The sequence below is a fragment of the Theobroma umbraticum genome, unplaced genomic scaffold, assembly GCF_002168275.2.
Source record: "Theobroma umbraticum cultivar Fairchild unplaced genomic scaffold, ASM216827v3 scaffold_50.0, whole genome shotgun sequence".
Classification (NCBI taxonomy): Eukaryota; Viridiplantae; Streptophyta; class Magnoliopsida; order Malvales; family Malvaceae; genus Theobroma; species Theobroma umbraticum.
The window spans coordinates 5935164-5947261 of NW_018397261.1; the positions used below are offsets into that span (position 1 = coordinate 5935164).

At 36.7% G+C, this 12098-nt stretch overlaps 3 protein-coding genes and 1 long non-coding RNA gene across 6 annotated transcripts; 3 read left to right on the top strand and 1 right to left on the bottom strand.

Moving 5' to 3' along the window:
* The first annotated feature begins 6 nt into the window (after positions 1–6).
* LOC149527114 (uncharacterized) lies at positions 7–623 on the top strand. Its single transcript, XR_016351340.1, has 2 exons — positions 7–171; positions 265–623. It is a non-coding gene; the product is annotated as an uncharacterized LOC149527114 (long non-coding RNA).
* A 109-nt stretch (positions 624–732) lies between these two features.
* LOC110418518 (CSL zinc finger domain-containing protein) lies at positions 733–3480 on the bottom strand. 3 transcript variants are annotated; one of them, XM_021431265.1, is made up of 4 exons: positions 3285–3480; positions 2597–2937; positions 1423–1530; positions 733–1337 (listed from the first exon to the last, which is right to left on the bottom strand). In XM_021431265.1, the coding sequence occupies exons 2-4, from the start codon at positions 2897–2899 to the stop codon at positions 1032–1034; spliced, it is 717 nt and encodes a 238-aa protein (XP_021286940.1). In that variant the 5' UTR covers positions 2900–2937; positions 3285–3480; the 3' UTR covers positions 733–1031. The 3 variants fall into 3 exon arrangements, with proteins under 3 accessions (XP_021286940.1, XP_021286938.1, XP_021286939.1); XM_021431263.1 differs by having other exon boundaries at positions 2597–2964; XM_021431264.1 differs by having other exon boundaries at positions 2597–2968.
* An 839-nt stretch (positions 3481–4319) lies between these two features.
* Positions 4320–7105, top strand: LOC110418419 (B3 domain-containing protein At5g18000-like). Its single transcript, XM_021431141.1, has 3 exons — positions 4320–4935; positions 5961–6494; positions 6579–7105. The coding sequence occupies exons 1-3, from the start codon at positions 4798–4800 to the stop codon at positions 6846–6848; spliced, it is 942 nt and encodes a 313-aa protein (XP_021286816.1). The 5' UTR covers positions 4320–4797; the 3' UTR covers positions 6849–7105.
* Positions 7106–8491: 1386 nt separating this feature from the next.
* Positions 8492–12092, top strand: LOC110418614 (B3 domain-containing transcription factor VRN1-like). Its single transcript, XM_089783879.1, is given in 6 exon segments — positions 8492–8910; positions 10739–11183; positions 11254–11310; positions 11394–11444; positions 11447–11592; positions 11681–12092. Coding segments are annotated over 6 exon segments (1032 nt in total). The 5' UTR covers positions 8492–8850; the 3' UTR covers positions 11954–12092.
* Positions 12093–12098: the final 6 nt, after the last annotated feature.

Genomic DNA, 12098 nt, shown 5'->3' on the forward strand with positions numbered 1-12098 from the left:
TTTTTTTTTTTTTTCTGAGATTGAGATTCAGTTAGAAGAAGGCTTGAAACTGGAACTTCATAGGGAGCAAGAAAAGCTTTTGGGTGATTGTGGAATGAATTGGACTCTGCTTGTGGATGGGAAACGCATATACGGTCCCAGTCAAAGGAAAGACGTGTGTTATCAATGCAGGTAAATTCAATACAGATTTTTCCATTTTCATCCCCCTTTTCTTCTATTTCCCAAAAATGCATGCATAGGGATAACCTTGTTTCCATTTCGCAGACCCAAAACTCTTGGCCACCTTACACATTGCAGCAAACGCAGGTTGCTCCGAGGCCTACTTTGTGGAGATTACTTATACACGAGTTAATTATTTTTATTTTCTACCATTTTCGTGGTGGTACTGTTTTACTTCCCCAGAAGCTAATCAAGATTTTGGGTCTATTTGTAAAGGGGTGGGGAGAATGTGAACTGAAGTAAACCAAAATCCCAATTGGACTTGTCCTGTTTGTCGAGGAATTTGCAACTGCAGTTTATCTACAGAAAAGTTATACATTAATTATAATACGCGGAAACGGTGTTTGTGCTCCGTATTCTAGTGTTCTGAAGGTCTAATAAAGCCTAGAAAAATATATTTGGCATATGCGGGAACTGGGAATGTATGTAGTTACTAATCAACGTGGTAATTGCATTGATGTTGTATAGGTTAAAAGGCTGGTGTTTATGTCCGTTGCCCATTACCTCATCCAAACTCATCATTGTCAGCTTCGGATGCATAAAGTGGAGAAAATGAACGGCGAAGCAACCCCCTAATATTCTTTGAAACCATTCTGTGCACAATTCCCTGAAAGATATGGGCAAAGTCCAACCAATTCATAACAACAGCCAAATATCCATCGCATTCTTGTGCTAAACTAGCTATACATTGACATGGACGGGTAACTAGCTCCGGCCTATTTAGCTTCCTAGTTATACATATAATTTAGTTCAGGCCCATCGTGTTCATCCTCAGCTGTTGAATAAGCCAGTGGAAGGCTTAGAAAAGCTTGTTATTGGTGGGAAATAAAACCAGGAATAGAATCGGTAATCGAATCACGCAGATCTGAGTATAGGCCATAGAGAGAATATTGGCGAAGGTTGTTCACTTCATACCATGAATTCAGTGGTTCAAGGTTCTTGTCTGTGCCAGAAAATGCTAACTGTATGCCCAAGCTGCACCCAGTATGCCCACATTTTGTGGTTGGCATTGCACAGTCTTGATTGTTGAGGCAAACAGCAGACTCCCCAGAACATGAATCACAACCAAAACTTTTCCAGTGTAAATTTTGAAGAGTACCCTTATGGAATTCAAGTACCTGTGTAACAACGAAATAAAAACTCCATATCTGTCATACCAGCAGAGCAAGATAGAAGAAATATGCCAGTTTGTAATGAGCGTACCAAAGTGAAACTAGTTATGGTATTTCGATCATCTGCAACCATTACTGGAAATGACCTGGCTGCATACTTCCTTCCTGCAAATGCTACCATGAATCCACCTGCTGCAAGCTGGAAAATTTTATAAAAATCACATATTTAGATTGCATCACTTTATTAACATTTTCATTGATGTACATTGTAAATTTTCTCATCAGAAAACTGTTTATGATCGGGCATGAATAAGCAGCAGAAGTATTAACTACTTCACTGTTCTTGCACTAGCAATTCAATAAACACAAGAAGGTTCTCAACTTTCCTCAAAGAGCAAGGAACTAAAGAACAGTGAAGCAGTGAAGCAAATATTTTCCTTGCTCTACTTGAGGGTCAAAGCTAGAGATACAGCCACTGAATATAAAAGAGAATATATATGATTTCATTAAGTCCTTACTTTCCAATTCAAGGAAAACTTGAGAAAGTGGATTTATTGTTTGTGTATGCCTGCTCTCCAGATCAAAGTAAAGTAATAATCTTGATAAACACAGAGCATTTCAGAAAATTACCCTGATCAGACTACAGTGACCTCTGACATTTGCAGAATTATTAAATAATTAAACCCAAATCGGGTAAATTTTTACTTAAGTTTTTGTTCTCTTGACAGTATTTGCTATGCCAAGGGGATGGAGAAAATAGAAAGCACTGGAGAGAAACAGAGATGGAAAGTGCAGGCCAAAAAGGTCTATATGTCAAACGTGGCTAAAACTAGACCCTATTACAAAAAAATTTTCAACATGGTTAACGAATTGACATCTGAGGGGTAAACCACCTTGTGCATGATGGCATGATATGATTTTTTCGAGGAATTCTCTAGGATTAATTAGCTTATGAAAAATATATAGATGAAAATGTCAGTAACCAGTATTGGTTCAAACGTCAGTGTCCAACACAATATAAATGCAGACCCAAGAAAGAAACACCAAATGATGCCATGGATATCAAACTATGGACATAACATCAAGTTATAAAAACATTGTGCTAAGCAATCTCTATCATTCGACTTCATGGAAAGCATATAAGATGCAAAGTATTGCTTGAATTAATAAAAATCTGTGTCTATGGCAAACTATACAAAAGAAACTGTTCTAACTAACTACCCAGTGGTTAAAAGTGGAGAGTTTCAAGAGATGCAAATACTTACAGGAGTGCTACCATTGATGGTAAGGAGAGAAATCTCATCCACCTTTGGCCTAAATACAGCTAGTTGGGCCATTTTACTGGCTAAGGCAAGCCGACTATCACAGGGCGAAAGCTGAACATTATCAAAGAAAAAAAATTCCTTCTTCGAGAACGCAAGACCAAAGGTGAATCCATCTGATTTCTGTACTTTTGAATCCTCACAAGGACTAAAAACACCATTAGTATCATCTGCAATTGCAGCAATCATCATCCTCATCATCGTCATCACAACCATCATTTGTGTCACCATGATCGTTCTCCTCATGATGGGCACACTTCCTTCTCCAATTCTTCTGAACACCTCTGAAAGATCGTGAAAAACTTTGAGCTCTGGCTTGGATATGCAATTGATCGAAAGGAGAAAAATTAATTTCTTTGTTTGGTGATGATAACAAAGAAGAATAACAAAAACTCAATGCTAATACTAAATTCCAAAGAAGAAAAACAAAAACCCTTGGACTCACAATCATTAACATCCCAATAGGTAAAGAAAACTTGCACGTAGAAGAATCATAACACTAACAAACGTACCATGACAATATACAAGGGTAAACAAAATTAAGGATCTAGCTAGTAACAAGAATTTAATTTTCAGCTAATGAAGCAACCAACATAAACAATTCATAAAGAACCCAAGACCAAAAACATACCAGAATGTCTGTATAAAATTCAATATTGTTCAAAGGCACTAAAGATGGTCTTAGAACTCGATTGCTATGGTTTTTTTTCCTTTTATGTTTTATCTCTTTTTGTGAATTAAAAGGAAAAAAGAGAGATTGGGGTGAAGAAAGGAATTAAATAAATTGTGTTTGCTGTGGTTTAACATGTGCAAGATTTGGGATGAGACAATTGGTGGGGCTTTTGACGTTCATGGGAAGAAACGTAGGACGCGCCAAACGGTTATATCGGCAGGCCAGATGGATCTTTGTCCAGAAACGGTTACTTGGAAGTTGGGAGTCAAAACCTGAAAAGAAAAGCCGAATCAAACGTGTATAATATATATACTTTTTCGGCTAAATACTGTAATGAAAGATGGACAATCCTTTGCCTTTTTAAAGGCTTTAACCAGGTTGGACACAAGCCTTGAGTGCACGAAATCAGGTTTAGCCCAAAATATAGAAATGGACAAAGAAATATCACTGGGTCCATGAATCACTTGAAAATGTTTCTACCTTTTTTTTTAATTAATTCAGGTATGTCATTACCTTAATCTTACTTACCATTTAACTCAAAGCAATCAAATCTGTCCCTTTACCTTTGTTATCTTTGTTTCTAGATGAAAGCAGAACAGTTAAGTTTCTTTCATAGCATTATAGTATGTACTTGGTAGTTTAATTAGAAAACTGTTCATGTAAAAGGATGTCGTTGAGGTTGCATGCTTCTTCATATTTTCTTTTGTGTTTCCTTCTGTGGTTCATCAAATGAGCCTTGAGCAAAAATCGAATCAATAAATAAGAATTGAGTTGAATTTTCATCTTTCTGCACTTGAACTTTTTAATACATATGAAGATGTCAGATTTATTTCCTTGCACTTGCAGGTAAGTACTATTTTGAAGTAATTATGAATTATTGTTTAAACTTTTAAGACCTGGCTAGTCACATGGTTAGGGCAGAGAAGCTGGATGCAATGCCTATTTTAGTGAGGGCCGAATGGTTGGTTTCAATTACTTGGGCAGGGCGGCATTTCCAATTTTGACAATAAGGTTATTAAACATATGATCAGTTGCTCTGAATCCCATCTTAAGATGTCAACAATGCTTGTCTTTATTCCATTTTAAGCGTACCTTTGGCATGGACCTCAAAAAAGAGTTGTTGCTGAAGAACTATACATGCATGCTGTTCTGAAAATTTTGTCAGAACACTCAAAAATTCAAAGTCATAGCTCAGAAACTCGAAAATTGAAGAAAGTTGGGTTAATTGCTTCTATCACCACCAGATTATTCATTTAATTCTCACAAGCTAACTTGATATATTTCTGATAAAACGTTTGTTCCTCCAATGCTTTGGAAAAACTTTGTTACACGAGGAAATAGTTGGGGCTGAAAATGGAGAGAAAGCTTTAGAAACAAAACAAACTAGAAACCAGAGATAAAGTTTGAACGAGGAATCTGTTTTCACAAAGTTAGCTTTGTTTTGTAACCCCTTTTGTTCCAGAGAAAGAAAATGCAAAGCCATTTGGAGTCAAAGAAGAAAATGATGATGAAGAGCCCAAAAGGTGTGGAAAGCAATCTTCCGGATCATGACAACCGACCCTCCTTCTCCATGTTCATTCTACATAAGGGCGACGCTAGCCGTAGCTTGGTGATTTCTCTGTCCCTTTTTCTTTTGGTTGCTGTTAGAATTGAGATTGTTTTTTAATATTTAACTCTTCTAGTTGAAATACATGTCTGGTTCGATGCATTAGTTTTTGGTTCCGGTTTCTGCACCGTAGCAGACAACTAAGCAAGTTTAGTCTGCCTAGTACATGTTTTAGTAGTTAATTCAGCTGTTAGTGGGAGTAGCTAATGCTACCCCATACTACCAGCAGAAGTGATGACTTAATGCTGAGATATTTGTGTTCATTTTGTAAGCAAATGACCTGTGTATATGTATGCTTTTGCACATGAATGATGTAGTATAAGTTTTCTGCATATTTCCTTCTTGTTCTGTCTTTCATTTTCCCTGCAGACTTTACCAAGGAAAACAGGTTTTTTCCCTATGTTTCTGCTTCTTCATTCTCTTGTTTGTTTGAACGGTCTGTGATTTGTTTTTTTACAGTTGCAGACAATCACTATGCATGTCTTCATACATATGAACTGCTCTGTTCTTTTATGTTTGTGGGAAAGATTTAGTCTTGGAAATTAGAGGATGATGGATATATATAATGGATTTGGTTTTTTATATGTCTTTCTTTGTAAGTTTCCTTTCTCTCTCCTTCTTTTCTGTTTTACATAATGTTGTTCAAGTTTTGATTTAAATTTCAATTTTGAGATCTGCTGCAGTCTGTTTTTTGTTGATAAAATTAAAGGAAAAACTGAGAAAGGTTCATTTAAGATTTTGATGGCTAGTCTGGTAGGTTTCTGATTGAGTAATCCTAGAATTGGGTAATGACTGATGAAAGGTAAGAGTAGGCGGGGGGCTTCAGGGGTGGGTGAAGAAATGCACTGCTGGTTCATATGATGGAAAGATTCTGTTTGGTATAACAGTTAAAAAGGCAATCCTAATAAAGTTTGAATTCTACAATAAAGTTAAGGATCCATCACACATGGTTGTATGATTTGCACAACATTGAATATATGCTTTTCCAGTCCATGGCTGTTTAATCTTCTCTCTCAAATTTATTCCAGGAAATCCCACCACATTTTGTTAGAACCCATCTACCAAAAAGAATGCCCACTAGAGCAGTTCTGAGGGGTCCTTCCGGTGATTGTTGGAACATTACTATGTGCAAGCAGGACAGAAGCACAATCATGCAACATGGTTGGCAGCAGTTTTACCAGAATCACTCCTTGGGGGACAAGGATTTCTTGGTGTTCAGATACAACGGCAATATGTGTTTTGATGTACAAATTTTTGAGAAAAGTGGATGCGAGAGGAACTGTGTTTCAATAACCCGGATGCACCAAGACTCGACTGAAAAAATTAAGGAAGAAGAAATGGACGTTACTGATATGGTGAAGACCAAATCACAAGTTCAAATTGGAGGGAAGGCTAAGAAAAATTCAGCAGAGGAAAAAGATTTAGCCTCTTCCTCAAAGAAGCGGCCAGCAGGTAGAAAAATTACAGCAAAGCTTTGTAAGGCGGCTAAAGATTTCACCTCCAACTTCCCTCATTTCAAGCATTGCATTACAAGGTGTAATGTGGAGATCCCATTCCTGCTGGTAAGCATTTTCAACCCCAAAGGTTTGTTTTCCGGAACTTTTAACCACAACAAGCATATTAAGTAGAATTTGTCATTCCTACAGACCATCCCCACATCTTTTCTCAATGCACATCTTCCTCAAGCCAGAACGGAATTCACCTTCTGGACTTCAAAGGAGAAATCTTGGCAGGTGACTTTGCTATACACTGAGACCAACAAGGTTTTCTCCAAAGGTTGGCGAAGATTCGCAGTTGATAACAAGCTGGAGATGGATGACAGTTGTGTCTTTGAACTTGTGGCACCTCGAGAAATGAGAGTCCATATTTTCCCCACTGAGAGAGAAACCTGCAGTCAACTGTTTGTACAAGTTTGATCAACCTGTGACTGAAATTGGTCTTACTCTATCCCCTTTACTTCCCATGACTTTTAACCTATATGATTTGGAATTGTTAACTACAAAATGTGGAACGTATGTCCAAGAACCATCTCTTTCATGTATGATTGCAGCTTTGCAACTATCAAATACCTTTTAGTGTTTTTCCTCCCTTGTTTCAACAATTTAACAACTTTAATATACTAGTTTGTTTTAATTGCCCTATACCAAGATCATTATTATGAATAAAAAGCAAATATTCCCTTTCTTTTCCCAAATTATCAAAGGCTTTACCCAGATGACATGCCATCATTGATTCCATGCAATCAATTTTCTTTCCAGGATATATTGGTATATTTATTGAGGAAACCCCATGCATATACAAATTGAAAGCTCATATTAAACCACTACTCTGTTGGGTATTTTTATTTGAGTTAACATCACTCTGCAAAACATAAAACTTGATGCCATCATAAACAGAAGTTGGGGGACCAACAAATGCATCACCATAGCATATGATGAAGAATTGAAAAGATTTTTAACCCTAAGTAAACCAAAACTGTGGGTTGATTTGGGAGAGCAGAAAAAACCAAAGATGAATGAATTATTTGATTGGTTGAGATTTAGTGCCCCAACAACTTTAGGCAGTAAGGGAGCGATGAAGTCATGAAGGTGTAATAAAAAGGTGGCTTCTTCCTTTTCTTCATTTTGCTGTGCATGTGATTCTGGTCGTGGTCCCCGTCCACCCTGGCTCGACACGTGTCCAAAAGCCTTTGTCCTAGACGAATGGAATAAATAAAAGGATCCCCCTTTGCTGAGAGAATTGCTGGGGTCACACGACTCTGGACGACACTGTCTTCTTTTGGCACCTCTGACTCAGTGCTCTCCCCTTCTTTCTCTTGCTGACTCAACCCAGTCACCTAAAAATGAGTTCCAACCAAACTCACCATTGTTTACTAATCTCTTCAAATCCATCATGAATCTGTCTTTAACCAAAATTTTTTAATAAAAAACTTAATCAAATATTGAATAATTTATGGGTTTTACACTTTTGCCCATTTTAAACAATTTTCTTACCAAGTACTAGTACTTATTGTAACTTAAATGCCTATCTTTTTCATCTTTAGGAGGAAAAAATGTGTTAACAGAGTAATAAATTATTTAGTCTTTGTCAAAACTCGGGGTATCATTGATGTTGCGTGGTACTATTATTAGAATTACTGATTTAGTATGTCAAGTTATGCTATCAAATCCTCATGTTTAATTATAATGCTAGTAGTAGATTGAGAATAGCTATAGAGAAGGTTGCACTCTTCTTTACAATTTTCAACATAAACATACTTTTTATCACTTTTTTTATGTGAATTATTATATAACTTGATTGTTGTTGAAGAATTGGCAATGGAAAATTATAATTAAAATTGAATTATGTCTTAAAATGTTGTAAAACTATGATTGACTTCTGATGGTGACTTGGTGGGTCAGCACAAAAAGGAAAAAAAAAACTACTAAAAAACAAGCAGGGAGTTGGTGGGACACACGGTGGGTGCTTGGGTTAAGCAGGCGAGATTAAAACTCAGTGAGTGAGTGAGTAGGGGGAATGTGATAAAAACTCGGTTCAACTTTTAGGTCAAGTTGAGGTTTTTTTTTTTTTTTGATCCCTTACGGTTTAAAAAGCACTATTTGACTAGGAAGAAAAACCAGTGGGGAAGCAGAAGAGGAAGGGGAGACCCAGATCTGAAAGCTCTTTCCCTCTCTCTTTCTCTCTGTGTTTTGTTGTCTCATACTCTCTCTTTGCTTTTTTTGAGTATCTCTCTCTCTCTCTCTCTCTCTCTCTCTCCGAGCACTTAACAAAGTCTTATCATTTAATCAGTCAGTCAGAGAGATTATATAGATACATAAGAGTAGATAGATAGACAGATACATACACTTTGAAAACTCAAAAAAACTCCAACTCTCCCTCAAACTCAACATCATTATATGATCTGACCATTTCTCCAAAATGCCACGCCCTTTTTTCCACAAGCTTATTCTCTCCTCTACCCTCCAAGACAAGAAACTGGTAAAAGCGGAAAAACCCAATCTTTCTCTTTCTTCAGTCTTCTTCTTCTTCTTCTTCTTCTTTTTAATTTTTTGTTATGGTCTTATATGTTTGTTTATATCGTTTTGGACTAAATTAGGGGGAGCAGAGAAACAGATGATTGGTTTTTTGGTTTGATAACTTAATATTTCAAGAAGTTCTTTTGTTGGGCAAAGTTTTTAGTGTTGGAAAAGTAGAGGATGATGGGAATATATTATGGGTTTTGTTTGTTATGTGTTTTTTTTCTTCCAATTTTCGGGCTTGTTTATTTTTTTTTCCTTTCTTTTGTGTATTGAAGTGTGTGTTTTTTAGACTTTGGGGTGAAATTTGAATGTTGAGAACTGCTAGAGTAAGTTTGGTCGATGGAATTAGAGGAAGACTAGGAGAATTGAAGAGTTGGTTTAAGGTTTTGGTAGCTCATGTGATAGGATTTTGATTAAGTAATCTTAGAAAGTTGTTGGGTTGCTGGTACTAGATGAACTGGGTAAAGTTGAAGGAAATGGATGAAACACAAGATCTCAATTTTTTGTCATCTAGTCCTTTTATTAGGTAGGTGGTGTGTTAAAGCTGTGGGGAGTTGCAATTTTTTGAAACATGATATATTTTGCTTCATGGTAGTAACTCTATTGAGTTATATGAGTCTCTTAGTATTATGCTAGTAAGAAAGAAATTTATTTTTTTCTCAGGTTCAATTTTGCACCAAATACACTAATGGTGAAGCAATTGTAACCAAAACGGGTGAAATGCTACTTGTTGAATGATTATGCATTTTTTGCTCAAAATTTTTACACTCATTTAAAGTGGTGTGATCATTCATTTTGATGATTTTGTTAGAAAAATCATTGAAGATTTTAATTAATTTCTATGTAAAACATTTTAGATAGTAGTTTACCTCCTCATGATCTCCCTGCATGTGAGTTGAAGGCTTATTAATTTTCACACTTGAAATTGACATGCTGCATTCCAAAGTTGGGGGGTATACTAATGTTTTGATCTTCCGTAATGAGAGTGGAGGAAGACACTGCACGTCCACATGACAGTAAAATCAAGTTCTTTATTTCCTGGTTTTTGTTGGATTTATAGTGTTGATTCCCTCTTCTTCATTCTTTTGGTTGCTGCCCAGGGGAGGGGGTGGGCGTGGGGTGGGGTTGTAAAAAGATGCATCTTTCTAATAGAATTAAAGTTTTACCAAAACCAGAAAATTAAAGTGTAATAGGATCTATATAAAATATTACATATCCTGGATCCCAAAGGTAATCTGTATTAATTTCACAAGATGATACCAGTGGTGTAATGCATTTCACTCTTCATTCTTTTTGTGTATTACATAGAGTGGGAACGTGGAGACTCTCATCCATATTTTGCCATTTGTTTGGATGACATTCCTCTTTGAGTTAAACTGCTAGTGAGTTTGATCAAATAGGCATCAAATGATGTGGCTAGTACGTAATGGTGCTTTATGAGCAAGACTAGAAAGTTCATCTATGGTATTTGGTTTTTTTTTTTTTATCCTTCTTATGATTTTTGGTACTAGGAAAAGTATATATGGATTTTGCTTTAATGATGATTATACTGACTGTATTTATGTGTGATGATGTATATTATTTTCTTTGAAATGATTCAAACTTGTCTTTTGGATGCTAATATTACTTTAGGTAAGAGGATGGCATAGCAGCTTTATTCATATAACATTAAGTTTAATGTCATAATGTTATGAAGGTTCATCTACAAATTATTCATTCAAACCATTGAATCCCAAGTTTATTATTCATCAGACAAATGAGCCTAACTTGATTTGGGGTGTCTGCAGAGGATCCCTGATAACTTTGTTAAGAAATTCAGGGATGAACTATCTGTTGCTGCTGCTCTCACTGTTCCTGATGGTCATGTTTGGCGTGTAGGAATAAAGAAAGCTGACAACAAGGTTTGGTTTCAGGAGGGTTGGCAGGAATTTGTAGAACGTTACTATATCCGTGTGGGCTACTTTTTGATTTTCAGATATGAAGGAAATTCCGCCTTCAGTGTTAGTATATTTAATTTGATAAACTCTGAAATAAATTATCAGTCTAATGCCCTCATCGGTAGCCAATACAATCATGGCAAACAATATCCATTTGAAGAACTTGAAGATGATGAATGCATCTCTCCAGCACTGCAGAATTTGTTTGGTGGGACAAAGCTTAACAACTGCATAAACTGGACTGGTGAAGTCAACCTTCACACATCAAAGGGTGTTAATAATCAACCTATTCGAGGTATGGCCCTTCATTTAATGCATTTGAACTTAAAAAAATTCTGCTAATGTAGTGAAATTGCATTCTTCAGGTGCAGAGCTACCAAAACCAAAAAAGCCTGGGAGGAAAAAGCGGAAGTTTGACCCTAGTAAGTCCTCTTAACTAAGTTTTTTGTTTGTTAGCAGTGTGTAAGGAATTGAAATTTCTCATCGGTTGTCCAATGAAATGTAGATGAACAGGATTCATCTGTTGGACATGAAGATGAAGTGGAAATGCGCTTTCGATTTATGAAAGTGCTTCAGCCAGAAAGAGAACAGTGACAGCTGAAGAAAGAGAGAGGGCAATTAATGCAGCCAAAGCGTTTGAGCCAACTAACCCTTTCTGCAGGGTTGTCTTGCGACCGTCATATCTATACAGGGGATGTATTATGGTGAGCATTGTATATGTCTGCTGTACATGTCTTTTCAGTTTCAACCCATAGCACGCCTCAGTGTACATTTTGATTTTTGCTCTTGCAGTACTTACCATCATGCTTTGCTGAGAAGCATCTAAGTGGGGTTTCAGGATTCATTAAACTTCAGCTTCCCGATGGAAAACAGTGGCCTGTGCGATGTCTTTATAGAGGAGGCAGAGCTAAGTTCAGTCAGGGTTGGTATGAATTTACATTGGAGAATAATTTGGGGGAGGGAGATGTCTGTGTCTTTGAGCTGCTCAGATCAAGGGAATTTGTGCTCAAAGTTACTGTATTTCGTGTCCTTGAAAGCACAGGACTAATGAACCGACCTCAATAAAATGCCTGCTGAGTTAAACCAGCTTGAGTATAGTGGCCGGTAATTTCAGGAATGTCAAAACTATTAAGTAACTCCTCTTTTTCAGGTGACGTGTAACTGATCTGGGTCCTTCATAAGAAATTTAGATGCCGTGCCATTTTGATGT